The sequence below is a fragment of the Haliaeetus leucocephalus genome, unplaced genomic scaffold (assembly GCF_000737465.1).
Source record: "Haliaeetus leucocephalus isolate CR32 unplaced genomic scaffold, Haliaeetus_leucocephalus-4.0 Scaffold61, whole genome shotgun sequence".
In the NCBI taxonomy this organism is placed as follows: Eukaryota; Metazoa; Chordata; class Aves; order Accipitriformes; family Accipitridae; genus Haliaeetus; species Haliaeetus leucocephalus.
Window position 1 is genome coordinate 553,287 of NW_010972497.1, and position 22,700 is coordinate 575,986.

The window sequence follows — 22,700 nt, forward strand, 5'->3', positions numbered from 1 at the left end:
ACCCATCTTGACATTTTTTTAAGTGCCTTTAATGGGATGACAAGATAAAAGATACCATTTGAGATTTAAGTTGTAAAACTGAAGTTACCTTTCAATCATGTAGATACCAGTTACAAATGCTGGGAAATAAATAAAACCTTGTTAATTTTTCTGACATAAAATAATTGTTTCTTTTAACCATGGTTTATTTTGTTGGCAAGATGTTACTATATATAAGCCATCACAATAAACTCAAACTGCATGCCTTCTGTTCATTCATTGATTAGATCTAGAAGATTCAATAGTACAGAAGGGGCAGATGTCCTTGAGAAATATTACTGAAACACAGAGCTTTGTTATTCTACTCTTAAATCACTGTACTCTGTCCATGCCACTACAAATGTGGGCCTAAGGTGTGCTATGTGTTTTTAACACCAGCATGTATTCTTAGTGGTCACTTAAATGAAACAACTTGATTTAAGACCTGTTTTAAAGGAGAAGAGGTAAGGGAAAAAATTATCCTTACATGTTCTAGTCTGTTACGAAAATAACATGAAATAGTTTTATATCATTTCACGGTGTTTTACTGCATAAAGAAGCAGTTCATAATTGTCCATGCGTTGCTACAGAAACCCCATTTTTTGGACGAAGCCTGGAAAAGTTGAAGTGTTTTTCTTTTGTTTTATGGGGCCTTTTATACAGAACTGCTTTTCCCAGTTCAGCCATACTCATTTCAAAGCAATGGTTGAATCACAAAAGTGGAAGTGTTTAAGATGTTCAGCGTGTGAGGCAGTATTACAGCTTGTCTCTCAATGTCAATTGTGTAATAGTGCAAAAGCTTTATCTATTTTTTCTCTGCAGAATCATATTAGGAGAAGGGGCTTTTTTTCCTGTGTCGTCCAAAGATAAAATCTTGGAGATCAATATGCTATATTAACAGGCATCCTAGTTTCTGAAGACATTGTGATTCTTTTTACTATATCCTATCTTAAACAGTTTCTAAGATGTTTCTTTGGGATATTACAGTTCCAGAAAGTTTGGAAGCTACTCCTGGTATTAAATTCCATATCATTTTATACATATTATTCTCTGGACATACCCTCAAGCTGTGATGTTTAGTGTGAGCGAGCAACTCAGCTAGATGACTTCATTCCGTGTAGTGCAATTCCTTCTGAATTGCCCAAGAGTGGAGAGTTGCTGGCAACTCTATTGAAAGAATAATGATATTATTTTCCCCAAAATAGAGTTCTTCAGCTGTATCATTACTTTATATACAGTCTTTTTGCATTCTCATGTCAAAGAAGCTTTGAGTTTTGTGGAAAATAAAAAAGTGAAGGCACAAACACGACCTCTTAGGGGACTTTCTGAATAAAGCAGTTCTTTTGGAAGTGCTTGTTTGTAAAAAGAACTTCTGTTCTAGGGATGCACTAGTTTCAATGAAAATTCAGTCACCATCTATGAGCGTTTCAAACTGCTGCTCAAATGTAAAGGTCTCTATGTAATAGGTCTGTGTTTGTGTTGTTACCTGAGAGGCAGAAGACATCCCACAACCACTCAGTTTGATTTAGCTATGTCTTCTCTATTCCAGCCTTCTACGTTGCAGGCAAGTCTTTAATATTCCTCATGAATGGCCCTACCTACCTCCATATTTAATTACTGTGGGCAGATGACTTTCAACCTCTTCTCAGATGTTATTCCCTTTAAAATAATTACTCATTTTAGGAAATAGGCCCGTTGTATTTAAGAATAATAGTGGTTTGTCAAACATTTCAATCGCTTCTGGGTTATTAAGGTAGGAATGATTGCTGCCCAAGTACTCAATCCAGTATTTTTTAGGTATGCTACTTCCAAAACAGTGGAATAAAATTGATTTATTGATACCTGTAGATGATTGTTTAGAAAGGCATTCCAGCTATTTTCTGTTATTTTTGTTCTCTCAATTTTGAAACCAAAATATCAAGAAAATAAATGCAAAATTTAATTTTGGAGTTCTTAGGTAATACAGGGTTCCATACACCTACCAGTCTTTCTCTAATTCCATGAAAAGACAATTGATAATCACCCAAAAATGTTGTAAATTCAGTGAGTTGTAAATTCTGTATTAGGCGCTAATTTTTTTACTAAGATTTCTAGAATGCTGTCAAAATGGTACGAATTTGCAGAATATGTGATGCTGCTAGGATTTGCTTGGTGATGGTTCAGATCTGAGAGGCTCTCAAACCGTTGGTGTCTCCCAGCTCGTATTACTAAGTATACTTCAAGTTATAACATGGTGTGATAAACTGCCTTCTTACTGTGGGCTTCATGTATTTCTAATGCTCTAAAACATAGAGTTTTTTGAGAATTGGCATACAGAAATTAAAACTCTATTTTTAACATGCTAGTTTTCTGAAGGCCTTCATTTGCCTCACAACAAATGTATGTAGTTCTTCAGAAAACCAGTTCCAGTTCCTGAGTGGTACTTACTTTAAAATTATCTTCAATCTGATCTTGAAAAACTACATGACAGAATACTTTTAAAGATATTTGCAAAAATGAGCAAATATTTACCAATGTCTTGGCACAGAAATACACTTGCCAAAGCCTAATTACATGTTATCTTTCCCTTCTCATCAGTTTTTCTAATCCTTTTCTGCATGTTCCGTTGCATGTGTGTATTATTGTAAATGCTAGGGATTTCTGGTTTTTTCTTTGGCTGCTTTTCATTTTTTAGCAAGGCGAATATAAATCTCTATTTTGAAGTGTTTTAAGTAATTGCAGTAAAATATCCATGATCCTTCAAAACCCTGCTTGTACTTTTCAGTAATTTTATTGCCATGCATGGGGTGAGAATTTTATGTTTAGCCACAACCAAAGTTATATGTGGCTAAATAAGATTTATGAGCTTTCTCTATTATCATCATTTAAACTTTAATTGAGCACCATTTTACTCTGCCTTTCTGGAGAATGACAAGTAACAGGTTGTAGTTTTGACTGTTTTGCCCACTACAGGTGACCAACTGAGTGCCATACTGAATTCCATTCAGTCACGGCCAAATCTCCCAGCTCCTTCCATCTTTGATCAAGCTGCAAAACCTCCCTCTTCCCTAGTCCACAGTCCATTTGTGTTCGGACAGCCCCTTTCCTTCCAGCAGCCTCAGCCACAGCTTCAGAGTAAGTTTGTCAGCCTTACCTGCCTCATCAGTCCATTTCTGCAGCTTTGACATTGCTGTTCTCAGTTGCTTACCAGCTACTAATCATCCCTCAGTGCACCTTCCTGGTTTTGTTTTGTTTTGTTAAGTTTTTCATGATTCAGAAGCATGTGAGGTAATGCTCCTAAAGAAGTATACTTGTTCAACTTTAATTTCTATATTGACAATATTTTGCTTTTGTATGTGTTCTGCAGTGTAGATAAGTCATAAAAGTGCATTTCCAATATTGTATGCAACTCTGGGTTTATAATTAAGGTAAATATTTTATATGGTACAAAATGTTGATAATTCTTTTAACATCAAAAATGGACTGCAGTAAATTCATAGGTGTTAAATTTTCTTACCTCCTAAATTTCTATTTTTGTCATCATTCCTAAATTTAGGAATGTAGCTGGACAGTGGGAACAACTTGGCACTACTTGTAAGAAAGGCTTTGGTAGTCTTCTGTTGGGTGCTCATACGATTGGCATGGGCATGAAAGTTTGCACCTAGAGGTGAATAGCAGTTAACCTGATTACTGCCGGGAGGACAGGAAACTGTTTAGGTTTTGATTAATGAAAAATAAAAGCTCAGCATTCATGATGGATAGCAGATATGGTAGTAAATTCTTCCTTATATGCAGAACCAGGTGTAGCATGGGTCACAGGAATACTAGTCTTCTCCTGTCCCCCAGAAAATGTCCTTCAGAAGTGCCTCATTTCTTTCTTGTGGGACCCTGTTAGACCCTACCCATGTCTGTGTAGTCCTGGATCTATCCAGCTCAACTTATTGAAGTGACAGTGAAGTGCTTCATGTAAGAACTAGATAAAAATCTCTTAATTCACTTTTATAAAGACTATCAGAAATAGTCTGAGATCTAACAGTGATCTTCTGTGCTTATGCTGGACTTAGACCAAGATCCTGAAAGCAGAATATTCCAAAACCTACTCAGGTGAAACAGCTGATTGCCAGTGGCATCAGCACACCATCGTTGAGAATTTGTTGATCGTATATTCTTTCTCATCACTTTGAGTTTTCTTCTCTTGTTCAGAGTAGTAAAGGCAGAGTTTCTTACTCAACTTTGCATCAAAAATAACCCTAATTGTCTTATTTCAAATTTCAGATGATTTGTCCTTTAGCATTTAGACCTGTATTGTATGAAAAGAAAAGCTGTCAACATTTTTTATTAGTTGCCCAACAAGATCTTGCTGAATGGATTCACCTATCCAACAGATGTAGATAAACTGTATTCAGTAAGCTACATCCATGGTTTGTGTTTTAGTAAGGATCCCTGATTCAAAAAGAAGCCTTTTTTTGTCAGATAGGGGTAGCACTTGTAGTCTACCAAATAATATAATAATAATGAAACTGGAAAAATTTTTGAAGTTTGTGTCTGATTTGGGACCTTAGCTTAGTACAAGATCTCAAATGATATGGTTATTTGCCCTTCCAGGAGGGCAAAAATCATCAACCAGAACTGGCATACTGTTGCACTAACTGTGATTTGATACAAGGACTTTCTTCCAAACAGTTTATTATGTAATTTAAGATTTGATGCAGATAATACAAATTATGCATAAAGGAGAGAAATGTTAACATTTTTGTTTTCACTATCCAAACTTAAGAATTATATGGGGGGAAATTTCCTGTTTGAACTTCCTTAGTCTTTTGCAAATTTGTTAATCCTCCATTTACAAGTTCATCCAAATGCAGAATATTGTCAGGGAGGCCTGTAAGACTAGATTCATATACTTGTTGATTTAATAGTCAAGGAAATTATGAGGGATATAAGGCACTCTAGATTAAACATTTTATTTTAAGCAGTTATTCTATTATTACTGCATTTCTTGAAACTTTACATATTAGAAAGTAATGGATTCATTTGCAATATAAGATTAATTAGAATAGCAAGGCATATATGCAATAAAAATATTTAGACAGAAAAATTCTATTTGGGTCAAATTCCACTGTGTGGTTTTTAATCTGTGTTCAACACTGATGCAGCTATAATAGAACTGTAACAGAAACTCTTAATTGTGTAATTTTCATTCATGATTTCCAAAGCACTTTATAGCCTCCTGTTATCAAACATGTAATTAAAAGTTAAATCCATTAAACAACATATCCCAAGTCACTTGGATTTTTGCCCTAAATATGCTTAGGTTTAGTTTCAAATTATGTTCTCTGTCCTTAAGTGCTTCCTGCAGTTAAGTTAGATCTAAAAATTAAAATTAATTTTTATAGTCAATAACTGCTATGTTAAAGGGACTAATGATAGTCTAATAGTTGAAAGAAGTTGTGCCAGCCTAGACTTCCATGGTGCAGAGGTTATATACTAAATACTGGTCTTGATTGAAAGTCTGTCTAAATAGTTTAGTCTACCACTTCCATTTTTCTGTTCTTCCTCAGATATCTGTCCTCCTGGGGAGAAATTTTATTTGGAAGCATGATCTGAGGAAAGTTAGGATCATGCTGAATGTCCTTTAGAATTATTTTCTTAATTTAGATTTTTGTAATAGGAAGAAAAACATTGGTCTGGTTATAAAACATACTCTGTGCCAGTGACAGATTGTAGTTTTTCTTTAGAAGAGTTTGTAGCTAGCTGGTTTTTTCTGAGGAATGGTTTCTGTGCTTGCAGTTTGGCTTGGTTTTGAAATTCATTTAAGGAAGAGGGAAAGAGCTTGTCACAACCTTTTATATTCTGATAAAGTGTCTGGTTATTTTTTTGCGTAAATACTACAGTTTTGGACAGCTGCTGCTTCCTGACTCATCTCAGTCCAGGCAGAAGCTGCAGCACTGAGCTGCTGTTCAGTACGTTCCTAGTGTCCGTCAGGCTGCTTCCTTGCCAATCCATGCCGTGGAGCTGCAATCCAGCATATGGTCCCACCATATATGATTAGCCCCTACCATTCATGTCAGAAGTTCCTTGGTACATCCCTTCAGTATTGTGCTACCACTTTCTTTTTGGTTTTGTTCCTTTCCTTTCTAGGTGCTAGTTACAGAGCATTTAGAAGCACTGGCTTTGCCTGCAGTGTTTCTATCTTCATTTCCTAAACTGTAGAGGGGGCACAAAAGACCAGCCGACATATGGAGCACATAACCCTTCTCGGTAGTGTTCTCAGTAAAAGGGAGTGAGACAATAATCTCAACCAAGCACACTGATCTCTTCTGTATTATGCTGAAATGACTCAATTGTCATGCGAAGCAGCCAGATAGTATTGGTTTAACTGTTTTTTCAGATGCTGCATATTGCTGAAGCATCATTCCTGAAAATTTGAGCTAGTAAGTTGAACAGTTTCATACCCTAGGCTTTACAGATTTGATAATCGGAGATAAGTATCAAGCATACATTTGTCCAGGTCCATGGGCAACTGGTATGGTAAAGTTTGGAGGAAGAGCACAAATTGTGTCAAGCTTTATTTTAGAAATACATTTAGCTTATCACATCTTCAAAAATTGTAGTACAAATTATAAAATTATAGATTCATTTGTATCTAGCCTTCTATCACAGGAATGCTTCTTTCAATTAATAAACTTAAGTGACTCAAGTATTGGTGCTCCAGACCCTACCTTTGGGTAAAGAACATTGCTAATATTTTTCTAATGATACTGCATTTCAGCTTTTGCTTTCATTCACTCACTCATTCGCCTACCATAACAGTATCTAATACTTTTCGCCCTTTTTAATACTTAATATTCAAATGTTTGTTGACTTCAGTATATTCTTTTACTCATGAAAAAAAAAGAGTCCTTGTCCAGCTGTCACTATGGCATTTGGCATTTTCAGGATGTGAAAAAAGATACAGTGCTGATTGCAGTGCTTGAGGAAATTCAGCTAACAGCCATATTGTAGCTTCCATGTCAGTAACAGCGAGTGAAAGAGAAATGCATTCTTTCTGAAGAGGCATCTATTGCTTAGGCAAAAGGGCAAAAGCAGGTCAGTGCTTTCCTTCATCATCATGCAGAAAAGCAGTGACATTATCTCCACTCTCCAGAGACATTTTACCAGTTTGTTTTAGAGTTTGTTTAAAAAAGACTAACGTGGACCAGTTGGTGCTATGTCGTGCCTCCTGGATTGGTTCACCAGCGTTTCCTCAGAGGCGGTAGGCACGGCTGTTAGAATACTGCATCCTGCCATAGTACTTGAACTGCCTCTTATGTCTCCTTATTGTGTGGCTTTTCAAGCTGGAGCGCTATCTCCATGTTGAAGGAAGGAGTGCGACTAAAGAAACACTGTCACATTCAAATGTGATGTCAGATAGACCTTGCCTACCTTGTATTTCAAGTCTTTGTAGTCTTTGAGGGTGATTCAAAAAGAAGGAATCCTGACCAAAAACCGGTCCCTAGTGCTGACTGGTTATCCTGGATAGACGTACATTGTTTGCCAAGGCAGCAAGGAGATCACGTGGGAAACTTATTCTCTTTGACCCACAGTCCCCTTGAAATGATTGAGTAGTAGTACATTGTTCAACATAAAACAGATTACAACATTATAAAATGTAAGTATTCTCATAGAATGAAGTGTGAATGTGCATTCGTGAAAGTGGATTTAGTAAAGAGTTTAATTATTCATAGAGTGGAATCAAATTGACATTTTTAGGATTGCCTCTATTGCTACTTTGTGCTCCTAATGTGTTTTTCTGCATTTTACCTTTAAAAATTGGTGAAGTGACATCCTGTTACTCAGAAGTTATATAGGTAGTATTGGATCTCTCTGTGTCATTTGTAGGCATCAAAGTAGGTACTGCTGTTCAAATATATGGTAACACTGGATTAAGAAAATAGAGATTATTTTCTTGTTTTAAAGAATGAAATTCTTATGTCAAACGTGTGAACACCTTCTCATTCTAGAGTCTATAGAACTATAGCTCATTGCATAAGATAGGGGGTTTGCTATATTTATGTGTACAAGTTAGTAAATGTAGTACCAGACAAAAAGATGTCTTAAGCAGTGCAGGAAATGAAATCACTTGTGTTCAATACACTTTTCTTATTCCATTTGTACAAAAGGGTGTCTCTAAAATAGAGTATCTTCTAACATCCAAATTCTCTTAAAAATTACTAATGCAGTAGGAATTTGACTGACTTCTTTCTAAAGAGAGGAATAGGAATTAGAATTAAAAACATTAAAGGAAAGTAAAATGATACACTAAAAGTCACTGTTATTATCTCACTCCAAGTTTCATTTGGAGCTGTATCTCTAACAGATTTGGTGTCAATAGACTCTCTACTGAAATTATCTTGGATTACATCAAAATTTAACTTTGTTTTTTTTCTTTAGGCAAAATTATTTTTAAGGGCTGATACAGATTTGTTTTCATCTATACTGTTTGATAGAAACTCTTCTACTGCTTGTTACGTCTCTTGATAGTATTGAGAAACTATGGTTCACATTTCATACGTGAAGTTTTTCAAAACATTACGTTATTGAGGTGCATTCAGATTAGAAAACAGATAGTTTTGATAGGTTTAATATCTTTTTTCTTCATTCCTTCCAGTGATTAGTGAGACTTTCCAACACAAAGATTTAGTTGATCTCTAATTTTCTCAAAAGAATGTGAGAATTGGTCATCTAGAAGGCCATATTGCAGTTTCAAATAACTCATCTCTGAATTCACAGTTTAAAAGTTAACATTTCAAACCAGAGTTCAGGTCAAAACTAGATACTGCTGGTTTTTATAATAAACCACAAATCTCTAGTAGCTAGTTTACACATATTACATTTTTAGATCCTAGAAACTAATACTGAAATCACAGAAGATCTTCTTTTAAAATTTAGATCAGGGAAAACATTTTGAAGTAACTGTGTCTCATTTAAAACTAATGTAGAAGTCTAAACAATGAATTCAGAATACTTAACAAAGGAGATGCATATAATTTGAAATGCTTGTTTTTATCTTTACTGCATTTTCCATTGAATCTGTGCTGCTTCTGTACAACTGTTTTCCACTGTAGAAACTCCATCCTGCTGCCTTGCTTCTCGTGAGCGTATTTACAAAACTAGTGATGTAGCTGGGCCTGCCTCTGCTATTTCATCTCTCTCTCACAAACTGAAGGGTGGGTATGCCTCCCAACACAGCAAGGTTATTCAGATTTTTACATTCAAAATGTTTTTTTTTTTTTCCCCCCTTCCATTCATTTTCATTTCATTCACTTAATAAAATAATGTTTTGGAAGTAAACGTTCAAGCTTGGTATTTGTTGGGAGCTTGTTTGATATAATCAATTCAGTGTTGCCTTCCTGAGCTGCAGCACCTCCGTGATACATGATCTAGCTATCTTTCTGCTTTGTAAACAGAAAGGTGACTGTTAATCTAATCTAATAACACCTGTTTTCAAACAATAGGCAAATGAAGTATGGAAGAAGAAAGGGGAAAAATACATGGGGGGGGGTGTTGTTTGTATACAGATAAAACAGTTTGCTACGTGATTATGCAGTTTTTCATTTGGGGGATTTTTTTGTGCTGATAGCCTAGAATGCTAATTAGGATTATTTACCTCTGTGCAAATTCTAAACTTCGTTTTTAAAAAAATGTAAGATTTTTTTTATTGCTGGAAGCTAGTGTTAAGCTATGCCTTTCATAAGCAGTTTTGTTCTAGAATGTTCTCCTGCTTGATATTCACTAGTCATGCATATACTTTGAATTTGATACATTGCTGAATGGTTTGCAGTGTTTTATGTCCTCTAAGAAGATTATTGTCGTCTTTTCACTATATTTTCCTTTATGAGGAATTCTGTGAAAGGTTCTATCTAGAGTATTTTCTCATCTGGCAGACCTTAAATTCATCTTTTTATTTGTTTGTTTCTGGGAAAAGTGTGTATAAAGTAATTATAATTTTCTGAATTCATATATTCACAAAGTAGGCATCTTAAAATAGCTCATCAGTAGAATTGGTGAATAACTGAGCTGGCATGAGCAAAATGCTTGGACTGATATTTAAGAAACTTTTTAGTTTTTTCTTTTAGCAAGAACAATCTTTTTATGAACCATGATGTACAATGCTGTTTCTTCCCTTCCTCTCCCGCCCTGACCCCCCAAAATAATTATAGAACTCATAAGAAAAAAAGATAAAGACCGATTACAATCTCAAAATTGATTATGATTATGTTTGAGATGTTCTCATTATGTTCTACTGTTTATATTTGGCATATTGTTCCTGAATATAGACAAAATATTTCTCCTCTGCCTGGAAAGTATGAACTTCTACCATGTCCTATGTCCTGGGAAGCCAAGAAAGTACCCTAACCTTCAAGCTTGTTAAATATTCCGATATCCTTCACTTTTTCCTGTTGCTGTTTGTTTTATTATAACCTACTTAAATATGGAGGTAACAATATAATATGAATTGTTTTGTAACCTGAGGAGACATCTGGATTGCTAGACTTTGCTCCAAAAAATACATTTATTTTTGTCAGTGGTAACAGTAGGAAAAACTGAGATCACTCCATGCTTCTGTATATTTTTTAGCATAGGGGTAAGGCTTCATGACTGAGAACTGGAAGAAGTTGGTTCAGATCCCATAATGCAGAAGGAAGTAAACACAGATTTCCCACCTTCTAAGTAAATACTGAAGGTGCTAGATAAAAGATTACTCTTCCTATTAGAAATCCAGGTCCAAATTTGCAAATATTCTCTGATTAATTGAAACTTTATTTTTTTAACAAATAGTTGTTTACCCAAAAATGTGCCCAGATCAGTGGGAATAACCTTTTAGTGTCTAGAAATGTAAAATAATCCAAAGTACAGTGACCTAATTCTACAAGCTTTACTAGAGAAGCTTCTTCATGTTTAACGAATGAAAATGCATTCAAATCAGAAGGACTTAACTATACGCTTAAGACTTTGCAGTGTAATGCTTTGTGGAGAGACAGTTATATTTAGTTCACAACTGCTGCGTTGCTTGCCAGTAATTTCAACATTGCTGATCTTAATTTTCAAAATACAAATTCTACAAGAGAGACTGAGTGTGTTCACAGAATTATTAGAAGTGGATTGCTTTAATGAGCTACTTGTTTGTGTATACTTGTTTTGTATGTGTTTATATTAAGCTACCCATGGTTTTTATAGTTCTGTAGATTTATGTATGTACAAAGTCAGTGTGCAGAAGAACAATAAATTAGTGCATCAAAATAAGAGAATATCACCGACCAGAGTTGATGGTTTAGCTTAATGGTTGAAAAAGATGGTGGGGTTTTTTTAGTAGGTTGTGTTCTGGTAGCAGAACATTGATAATTTGTGGCCTTAAAAAGGTGCATACCTGACATTATCAATGTGAATCATTTCAAGCGTGTTTGTAAGCCTTTTTACGCAATGTGCCTTATAGCTGTATTTACTTCCTACATTTCCTGACTTTTGAGCATTAAAGAAAACAAATCTGGTAATATATTTGATCTTTCTGCAAGTCTTTTATTGCAGTCAGGCTGACACATATAGAGATAATAAATAATCCCTGGTTTCTGTTGCAGCTGTGATAAACTTAGTTAACTCCTGGCATTATACCTAAGGATGTAAATTGTGCTTCCTTTACTAGTGTTTTGTGGAAATAGTGAACTGTGCCTTTTGATACCTCCATAGTAGTGTTTTCTCTGTGAATATTTCCTAACACTTGTTTGTATGTATCTTTGTTAGAAGAAATGTATTGAAAATATTCTTGGGGAAAAAAATTCCCTTTATGTTTCCTTTCATTTTGATGTGAACAGAAGCATGTGTTTGATTTTTTTCTTGTGTTCAGGTCTTTAATCCTTGTTTTGTATTATTAAAGGTATCACTGTCAATATATAATAATTTAATTATAAAATATACTGAACAGGTGACCGAATGAATTTCACAGGAGCTGCTAGACCAATTTCTCCAGCAGGAAAATCAGACATGTCATCAAAACACAGAGCTGACAGCAGGTCACCCAAGCTTGATGTGCGAATGAATAGAGCTGCTGCTGATCAGAAGAAACCTAGGAATACAGAAGGCTTATCTGCCAGTGAGTCTCTTATGCTGAAATCAGATGCTGCAAAATTGCGGTCAGACTCTCACAGCAGGTCTTTGTCTCCAAATCATAACACTTTGCAAACACTAAAAACTGATGGAAGAACAACTACTGTTCTGAGAGCTGAATCTCCAGGGCCAGGAACCCGGTCATCTTCTCCAAAGACAAAGACACTTACAGCCGTTAGATCTGGTGCTAGTTCTCCACGATCCTCATCACCCCATGACAAAACTCTACCTCAGAAAGCTTCATCCCCTGTAAAAACAAAGCTTGATCCTCCTCGAGAACGCTCCAAATCAGATTCTTACACATTAGATCCAGACACGCTTCGCAAAAAGAAAGTACCACTAACAGAACCCTTAAGGGGGCGGTCCACTTCACCCAAACCAAAAATTATTGCAAAAGATGGAAAACCTGTTACAGAAACTGAAAATAGAGCTCCTTCCCCTCATGTTGTACAGGAAAATCTTCACAGTGAGGTAGTTGAAGTATGTACTTCAAGTACTTTAAAGACTAACAGCATTACAGATAGCACCTGTGAAGACAACACAGAATTCAGAAGTCTGGATGATGGTTCTAATAAAGTTCATTTCAGCATAGGAAAAGCACCACTGAAAGATGAGCAAGACATGAGAGCATCTCCAAAAGTGAGCCGTAAATGTGCTGGTAGGCACACAAGACCCAAAAAGGAAAAATCCAGTTTTCTTTTCAAAGGAGATGGCTCCAAGCCTGTAGAGCCTGCCAAGCAAGCAATGTCACCTTCCGTTGCAGAATGTGCTAGAGCTGTATTTGCTGCATTTCTTTGGCATGAAGGAATAGTTCATGATGCTATGGCTTGTTCATCTTTTTTGAAGTTTAATCCAGAGCTGTCCAAAGAGCATGCGCCAATACGAAGCAGTCTTACTCAACAACCTGCAGAGGAAAAAGAAACCAAGTTGAAAAATAGACATTCATTGGAAATATCATCTGCTCTTAACATGTTCAACATCTCACCTCATGGACCAGATATATCTAAAATGGGTAGCATCAATAAAAACAAAGTCCTCTCTATGTTAAAAGAACCACCTCTGCATGAAAAGTGTGAGGATGGAAAAACTGAAACTACCTCCTTTGAAACATCCAGTCATCACACAATGAAATCCAAGTCTCCTCTTCCATTAACACTGCAGCACTTGGTAGCTTTCTGGGAAGATATTTCTTTAGCAACTATTAAAGCAGCTTCCCAAAACATGATTTTTCCAAGTCCTGGTTCTTGTGCAGTGTTAAAGAAGAAGGAAAGTGACAAAGATAACAAGAAAACCAAAAAAGAGAAAAAGAAAAAAGAAAAGGTTGAGACTAGGCCAAGGGGAAATCTTTTTGGTGAGATGGCCCAGCTTGCAGTGGGAGGACCTGAAAAAGACACCATCTGTGAGTTATGTGGAGAATCCCATCCATATCCAGTGACTTACCACATGAGACAAGCTCATCCAGGTAAGATTATGTATTTTTTAGTTACTGTGTCCATCTGTAAAGTATATTGCACACACACAGTTTGGTATTAGTTACTGTTATGAAAATGTGTCAGGCTGTCTTGTCTAACATTTTAACAGAGTTCACTAGATAAGCTAAATTAAAACTTACACACACTTACTTACAAATTATTTACATGTTTGTGTACATACTTTTAAGTAGTTATGTATTTAAGCTTTCAAAGATGCTGAAGAAAGTTGTTTGAAACAAGGCCAAAGTAATGAGCTGACTTTACATTAGCTCTTCAAGAAGCATGCCATTTGTTACACTTCAGGACTTGAAACTGTGATGAGAAAATTGGAAATAAAATAAAAAATATGGGACTGGTTAATTAGAGTTTCTATGTTGCCAAATGTTTTCTATTACTATTCTAGTATGAATAGTAGAAAACTTTTCTTTATCTGCTGTGTCAGCACTGGATATCAGTCACTTAATTTTTTTGTTTTAAAATGTATCTTAAAAAAAAAAGAAATTCAGTTCAAGTCTGTAGACAGTTTGTATTGTAAAATACAACCAGAGTCTGCTAATTTTGTCTCTTTATGTGGGTCCCCGAATTTTTTTCAGGAGTTTGTTTAATTTTAGGAAAATGAGATAAATCAGTGCTAGCTTGGTATTATCTTAGCTAGTCAACTGAGTTCAAAAGGTACATAAGTTGTGTTTTCTTTAGAAAAGGGATCACTAATAGAAGGGATCAGCTACAATATAGCTAGTAATAAGTAGCCTTGTTAAAGACAAAATGCTTTCTGTGTTTTCTAGCTTGTAAACATAACTAACTTTTGCCAGCTAGTGAAGTTCAGGGTGATGTACGTGCTCATTTTAGCACTGTATGCAAAGTTAAATCAAAATTAAGGAGCCTTATTATTCAGCAATTATCAAGCCCTGAATCTTTCTGAGAAACAGTAATCAGCAAAGGAATGCACTTCATTACCTTTTAAGCTTTGTTAGACAGAGGGGTAGGGTTTTTATGTTTGTTAGATAATGTTGGCTAACTTATAATACTGACCTTACCATCACTTTGCCGTCTGAATAGGGAGCTGTTGATTTTTTGAACAAGTTCATAATAAAAACTTGAAAACTGCAGTGCGTTTGGTTTCTTTGGATACTGGTAGGACACATGGATATGCACCTTGATTTTAATCAGTTCAGAGATATAGAAAAGGAGAAAAATAGGCCAGTAAAAGAAGCATCTTCCTTCTCCCTCTCCATCCCTCTTTTACAGTAATAAATAATAATATAATAATCCTTCTTTTGAAGTAACATTTTTTTTTTTCATCTTTTTCCCGGGTGTAGGTTGTGGCCGTTATGCAGGTGGCCAAGGTTATAATAGCATCGGGCACTTTTGTGGAGGATGGGCTGGTAATTGTGGCGATGGTGGTATTGGAGGAAGCACTTGGTATTTGGTTTGCGATCGATGCAGAGAAAAATATCTCCGTGAAAAGCAAGCAGCAGCAAGAGAGAAGGTATTTTCATCTGTTTCTTATATGTTTAGCTCTCTGTCTGCTTAACAGTACTGTGTTCACAACTTGAAAATAATGTAAGGCCAGTTTAAAAAATTTGGAATTTCAGAATTTTGCAAGGTTTTGGAATATCCATTTGTCATTGATAGGTTTAAAATAATAAGATAGAAACTTTACTGATTACTTCTGACCAGATTTCTTCCTTTCAGATGGTAGTGTTTTCAAATTTGTAAAGTAATTTTATTTTCTATCCCAATACAACTGCAGCATTGAATGTAGTACCTTATGTCACGACCCAGACTGGACAGACCAGGGAGTCATGTTTAATTCGAAATTCCCTTGGGCTAAATTAAGGTGAAACAACACCAAATGATCAGTTAAAGATTTTATTCATGACAGAAGCAAACTGAACTGGGGAGGCGTGGTAGTGGGTGGCAGGATTTCTCGCAACAGGAGTTGGCATAAGACTACTTGCGTAAACCGTGTAACCATATACATCGATACATCCCTCCCCTTGAGTCACGAGGTTCAGAGCAGACCCCCTTGCTTTCCAGACTCCTCCTCAGAGAAGGGTCTAGGGGCAGCTGGATCCACTCTTAGTCTCAGGCTTGGTCAGCGGTTTATATCTTGAAATGGATGAGGTGTAGGGATTGTGGAAAAGGAAGAGGCAAGAGAGAAGACAGAGAGAGAGAAAGGAAGAGAGAAAGATTTCACCGGTCCTGGGTCCAGCATTGGTTCAGTCAGCTGAGGGGTCCCGTCAGCCAAGGGGTCCAGTCCCAGTGGGCTTGCACTCCTGGGGCTTCAGTGTGTGTCCTTTTGTCATCCTTGCCCCTCCTTCGGGTGGGCACCCAAACTCATCAGGTTAATGAGCAGTTGGTGAGCCTTTGGGCTTGGGGGCCGTTTGTGGAGTAACTTCTCCTTCCCTGCAGACAGGGCCATTGTTTGATCTTTGTATCAGAAGAGCTTATCAGAACAGGGAGCTGCGCACCCTCCAGCACGCCCTCCCCCCCCTGTTGCTGAGGTCTGAGCTGAAGGGCTTTTCACCTGGGTTCCTTGCTGTGCAGGGTTTGTCTTTAAGCAGAACTTGCCCCACCACAATGTTCGAGACATTAACTCTTTCAGTCTCTCACACCTTATTTTTTAAAAGTATGTGTCACTTTATTTAACTTTGAATTTGGTTTTATTTGTTTACTGAAATAGGAGTATTATTTTAACTTTATATGTTTATAGTTTCTTTAATATTCTTAGTCATCCAGATCATTGGATACAGGTGCCAAACACTGGGCAAACTAGAGCAATTTTTAATGGGAATAGGACAAAAGTTGTTCTTCATATATTGGTCTTCCATGACCAATTTCAAATTCTTGTTTAAAGTACACAGATATATTGAGGTTTTAAGATAAGCAGAACAGTGCTAATTTAACTTGATTTTTGAAACTAAATTTGTTGAAACTTTTTTTCATACAAAATTCATCCTGAGGCAAACATCAAAACTTTTAGCTGTTTATTAAAAGTTTGCAAAGTTATGAAAATAATAGAAGTCCCATTTTGTAGTAGAAAATATTTTATAACAGGAAGAATCCAGCAACTTTAATATGTGACATTGCCAGCTTTTCCTGTGATGAAGTATAATTTAAATACACCTTTTAAAAATTCCTCTAGATTAAACAATCTAGGAGAAAACCAATGCAAGTTAAGACTCCTCGTGCCTTGCCAACTATGGAAGCTCATCAAGTGATTAAAGCCAATGCACTGTATTTACTGTCGCTGAGTAGTGCTGCTGAGCCCAGTATCCTCTGCTATCACCCTGCAAAAGCATTCCAATCTCAACTTCCCAGTGTCAAAGAAGGAATTTCTGAAGACTTTCCCATTAAAATGCCATGTCTCTATCTACAGACTTTAGCAAGGTAATGAAAGGAAGCTTATGAATATTGATTTTAATACTCATTTATTTATAGTGTTGGATAAAAATGTGTGTGTATAAAGTAAACTAAAACTTACATAGAAAAACACATATTTTCCTAATTCTTTATGATCTTTGTTCTTCTTTCTCTTCTGTTTCCATGATCTTGTTCAATTTCTTAGATTGTATTTGCTCCAAGGGTCAAATATACCCTGAATAGCTTTCGGATGCTAAGTATTTTTTAACAACAGTTTAGTTTCTGTCCACATAATTTAGAATTTTCTGAAGAGTTTAACTTGGTGTGTTAGTAGCAGACATATGTGCTACTTTTCTCTCTTTACAGTTAAAAACAGTAAGAAGGAAACCAGAAGACTTGTGCTTACTTGGTATTTCTAAGTAGATTTCACTGTAGTGTCTTATGTTTATGATGGATAGACATTTGGGCCTAAAATACATGATGGAAATACCTAACGAAAATACTAAAAGATAGCAAAGGGTGATCCCCACTCCTTCTTGTTTGAAAATGCTGTTATATTTTCCACTAATACTTGTAAGTCACAACCAGCTTAAATGCATTAGGTGAAGAGTAAATGAATAGCGTTGGCTGGCTAAATGTATTAGCAAAGGACTTTTGTTTATGCCTGTGTTTCAGGAACTTGTATTCCTCAATACTAATTTAAAAATCTAATTTGATGTAGGCATCATCATGAAAATTTTGTTGGGTACCAGGATGACAACCTCTTCCAGGATGAGATGAGGTACCTGCGCTCAACTTCAGTACCTGCGCCATACATCTCGGTTACTCCTGATGCAAGCCCCAATGTCTTTGAAGAGCCAGAGAGTAACATGAAATCTATGCCCCCAAGGTACTTCCTTGTAATTCTAGCTACTACATAAAAATGCTAAAGCATTAGCATAACACCAATTAAAAACCAACAAAAAAACCAGCCAACAAAAAAAACCCCAAAACATTGCTGTAGTTAAGTAGCTAAAGTATCACATCAGCTCAGACCAATCTCTGAAGTGGCAGCAAAAAAGCCAAAATCATATGAAGCTGTAGTTAGAAAAATATCTTCAGTGAATCATAGCATAGCAGGTATATTTTCAACCAGTAGCCATGCAAGTTTGCAAATTGGGTTTGAAACTTCTAACTGTAATGCAGACCAATTGCTTCTCTCTAGAAAGGTCTTCGGTTTACAACCTAAATATGAAAAAAAGTTTGTTCAGAAATTGATAAGGACTCTTAGCATACCTCCGGGAAATTTATCCGTATAAATCCTTACTCCAGGACTGCTTATTTCCCTGTAGAGACAAAAACAATTTTTCCAGGATCTCCAGAAGTACAGAATAAAGAGCAGTGGTCCAAGGACCATGGCTGTTGCAAACTCCTTGAAAATATAGCAATATTTTTCCCCCTATATTTCTATTCTTTAACACAACTGACTGTAGTGCAGATTAATGGCCTTTTTGAAAGGAAGTGGTTGTTAAAACTCCTTTCAAGATTTCATTCTGAAGGGAAGTTTGAACAGGAAGGAATTTCATTAGCTTACATTTTTCAAAGCAAATGTTGCTGCTTCTTATCTCATTAAGTTTACTGTGATCTAATTCAAGCAATTACAGAATTTTTTGTTTTGCCGAGGAAAAAAAGGCTCTTACTGTTACTTAATAATAGTCCAGAATCAACTTAGATGCTCGGGGTTTTCAGGTGTGAAACAGTGATTCCTCATTTTATCATGAGGATGTACTAAAGAGAAAACTTGCTTTTAATCTGTTTTTATTTCAATCTGTTACATTTTATACTGACTGCAAAAACAGTTTATTGGAATACTACAATCTACAATGTAGTCTTTTCAGAAATAGAACTTTTCTAACAAAACTCCTTAAGAGTGCATCGTATTGGTATATTCCTTTATTAAAACTGTGGACACCATGATCTCCTGAGGTCTTTAGGGACAGCATAAGCTGGGAGTTCTTCTGCAGACTGTAAGAAGTCCACTGAAGGTAAGGAGTAAAACATGTCAGAGGCATAGCCGTAGCAATTGAAAATTGGCTTTAAGGCTAATGATGTCAGAAACTTTTACTTCACATAAAGTTCTAAATTTCAGTTGGCTTGCATATTAAAAATTCACTCCATAGATGTTTTCACATGCATTCTCAGGGCAAATTTGGTCTGAAACTTCAATTCAGGCATGATCTGAATGTTTGTATTCTCTCTAAAAAATCCCTAAATTCTTGGAACTTACCATGTACTTCATTATATTTCTTTATAAAGCACTTGCATGCTTTTTCACCATGTGTAGTTCTAATACGTGTTCCTTCTTTTCCAGCATTTAAATGGTTATTAGGTACATAAGACAAACTTTCATGCAGTAGTAGCATTGTCATTATGAAGTGCATGTGTCTTTATTTAATATTTATGTATAATTCAAGTATACTCTATATGTTCATTAATGGGTCTATAACTTCACTGATTTCTTTGTAGTTTGGAAACCAGTCCAATAACAGACACAGATCTTGCGAAGCGTACAGTCTTTCAAAGATCATATTCAGTTGTTGCATCAGAATATGACAAACAGCACTCAATTTTGCCAGCACGTGTAAAGGCAATCCCTAGGAGAAGAGTCAACAGTGGAGATGCGGGTAAGAGCACAGACATCAGAAGTAGTGAAAAAAATATTCAAGGATAAGGTATTGGATTTGCAGTTTTCTTGGAAACTGTAGACAAATGTAATTTTTTATAAATACATGTAATGCCTTTTATTTCTGTTTAATAATAAACTTTAGCTGTTTGTTAATCCACACAGGATTAGCCTAAGAACAGCTCAGGAATTACTGCAGTTCTGAAATTTGTGCTGCATCTTTTGTGCTTGATGTAAAAATTAAAGTGGTATTTTCTCTCTCAGTTGAAGCATCATTTTTCCACATTGTTTTTTTAATGCATTTTTCTCATAGAAAAAATGAACAAAAATATCAATTCTAAAATTACTCAATTGCTTTTTATTTTTACTGTGGCTATAAAATTAAAATGCACAAAGAATCTAATGTATGCATATTTTTATGCTTTTGAATAGAAGTGGGGTCCTCTCTCCTGAGACATCCATCTCCTGAACTTTCTCGGTTAATCTCCGCCCACAGCTCTCTTTCCAAAGGAGAGAGAAATTTCCAGTGGCCAGTATTGGCATTTGTAATCCAGCACCATGATCTGGAAGGACTTGAAATTGCAATGAAACAAGCCTTACGGAAATCTGCTTGCCGAGTCTTTGCCATGGAGGTATTAATGTACTAGTAGATCTTGTATGATTAAAATAAGACATTTGTAAATTCTGCCTTCAGAAATTTTTTAAAGAATTTTTATATAGAATAAAAAAACAAAAAAAATTATTTTGTGATGTGCAGTAAACCTATTCTAAAAGTTCATTTATGTGTATTATTAACTCTAAAAGTTATGAATACAGAAGTATTGCCTGTAAACCTTCTTAATAGTATATCTGTTGTGTAGAAAATCTCTGATAAAAGAATATTATTAAGGCTGCAAAAAGTCAATTACACAAATACTGTTTTCTCCCCATTTGCTCACCATCTTCCTGGTCTTGCTTGCCATTCCTTTTTCAAATCTTGGAATGAGTATTATTTTTTTAGAATTGTTTTGATGCTGGTAATATTTAGATACTTCACAACTTCTTCTGAGATGGGTGAACGCTACCCCTGTTATGTAGATAGTGAATGAGCAGCCAAAAGATCCATTGAGGATCAATTGCTTCAATAAAAGCTGCAAGGGGCATCCTCACTGAGGCCTTTTTTTTTTTTTTTTTTTTTTTTTTAATTTCAGCTAAGCTTTAGTAAAGTTTTTTCTGATCTTGTATACAGCATGGATGTTTTTCAAGTATTTGTAATGTGTGAAAATATAGGTGGATTTTCTCAGATAAAGTAAAAAACACACCTCTACTGTTAAGCACCACCCATCAAATTTCCAAACATCAACATGCAGAAGTATTTCAGCTTTTAGAAGAATATAAGAATGTTGCAATTTTAAAAAACCTTTTTTACCTCACTGTGTTGATTTTTTTGGAAGTGGCTGAATTGTTTTGATTAATTCAGCCAATGGCAGAGACCAAACAAGGAAACCAAATCTCAGCCTACAGAGTTCTAAATTAAAAAGGATCTTTACTTGTTAACCAATTTGAATAGTAAGGAGTGCTGCCACCTCACCTTGTAATAATCTCTGAAATTATGTAAGAACTTTGCTTTTTCATCCTTAAAGCTTTTTTCAAAGAACTTATTTTTCTGTATGGTGTTTATGAATTACTTTGCTATGTCTTTGGTAATATAGTTGTCATTTAATAAACTGTTTTAGCTACAGAGCAATGTGTCTTCAAGACCTCTGCATTATTATTATTTGCTTGTCCAAAAGCATCAGTGCACCTCCTTACATAAATGGTTTAAGAAATGGTGTTATTCCAGGTTTGCTTAACCTCGTGTGTATTTTGTTTTAGGCTTTCAACTGGCTTCTTTGTAACGTCATTCAAACAACTTCTCTTCATGATATTTTATGGCATTTTGTGGCTTCCCTGACTCCTGCACCTGTAGAGCCTGAAGAAGAGGAGGATGAAGAAAATAAATCAAATAAAGAAAATGCAGAACAAGTAAGTGAGGTTCAGCATTCCTTTCATAAATACAGTATCTCTGTTGATTTTGTAGTCTATTTAGAAATATTTTTATTATGTGTGTAAAAACAAAACACCACCCCCAAACAAATCTTAAACCTCCCTCTATGAAACAGAACCTTAATTATGGAATGAAAAATTCTTAGTCTGAAATTGTAGTTGAACTCTTGATAGTCACAGATAAAATAATTTTTCGCCTAAAATCGTCAAATTTTGTGTGCTAATGAATTACAGTCTTTTAATGCACTATTTTTGCAAGTATTCATGGGAAAGAAGAAAAAAAAAAAGCACAAGGACATTTCTAATCCACTAACAAAAAAAATTGCTGTTTGTTTTTTTTATTCTTCCCTTGCCCCCCCAAAAAGAAGAGGGAAAATATTTTTCAGAGAAGCTTTGTTGTTTGGTCTGCTGTGTCTTTCAGTGCTTTAAGAAAAGTCTATAGTTAATTCTGAAAATATGTAGTTAATTTAAGTAATTATATATACACTAGATATAGTTAATTTAGTGATTTAAGAAAAATCTGTAGTTCTGAAAATGTAGCATGTAAAATGGTATACTCTAACCTTCTTCCAAAAGGTATCTGTTGTGGTTTAACCCCAACCAGCAACTAAGCACCATGCAGCTGCTCACTCGCTCCCCCACCACCCAGTGGTGCAACATGCAGATTTATAATTCTACTTAGTTATTTTCAAGTGTGCCAAATTCTTGTATGTATACATTAAAGCTGATTTGCAGTAGCTGTGTATTATATTCTGAATATTGTTTCTGTGCTTGGCTCCAACAATTTTCTATCTTGTAATAATTTCAACTGCTACATCAAAACCGCTGCTAGAGTGAGTGAAATGTGTTCCCACTGGTCCTTATGCTGGTCAGCCTCCAAAATAAGAACCTTTACTATATAAAAGAATAAATGAATATTGTCTTAGCTGTAGTTTGGATAATTACTGACCGAAAGATAAAGGACATTAGAAAGGAATTTTAAAATTTGCCACTTCTGCTCTGGTGGGAATGCTGCTTCTCTTTTGATATAATGA

General features: G+C 35.6%; 1 protein-coding gene across 21 annotated transcripts in view; it reads left to right on the plus strand.

Moving 5' to 3' along the window:
* The window catches only part of MYCBP2 (MYC binding protein 2, E3 ubiquitin protein ligase), a 200,644-nt gene that overhangs the window by 147,828 nt on the left and 30,116 nt on the right, over positions 1–22,700 (plus strand). For 13 of the 21 annotated variants that reach the window (XM_010578115.1, XM_010578175.1, XM_010578039.1 and 10 more), the window contains 8 exons: positions 2,947–3,132; positions 11,960–13,603; positions 14,933–15,102; positions 16,762–17,006; positions 17,701–17,868; positions 19,485–19,642; positions 20,074–20,273; positions 21,496–21,645. In XM_010578115.1, the coding sequence (XP_010576417.1) occupies positions 2,947–3,132; positions 11,960–13,603; positions 14,933–15,102; positions 16,762–17,006; positions 17,701–17,868; positions 19,485–19,642; positions 20,074–20,273; positions 21,496–21,645 (2,921 nt within the window). The remainder of the gene's footprint in view (positions 1–2,946; positions 3,133–11,959; positions 13,604–14,932; positions 15,103–16,761; positions 17,007–17,700; positions 17,869–19,484; positions 19,643–20,073; positions 20,274–21,495; positions 21,646–22,700) is intronic. The other 8 variants (XM_010578098.1, XM_010578074.1, XM_010578083.1 and 5 more) reach the window with 2 other exon arrangements.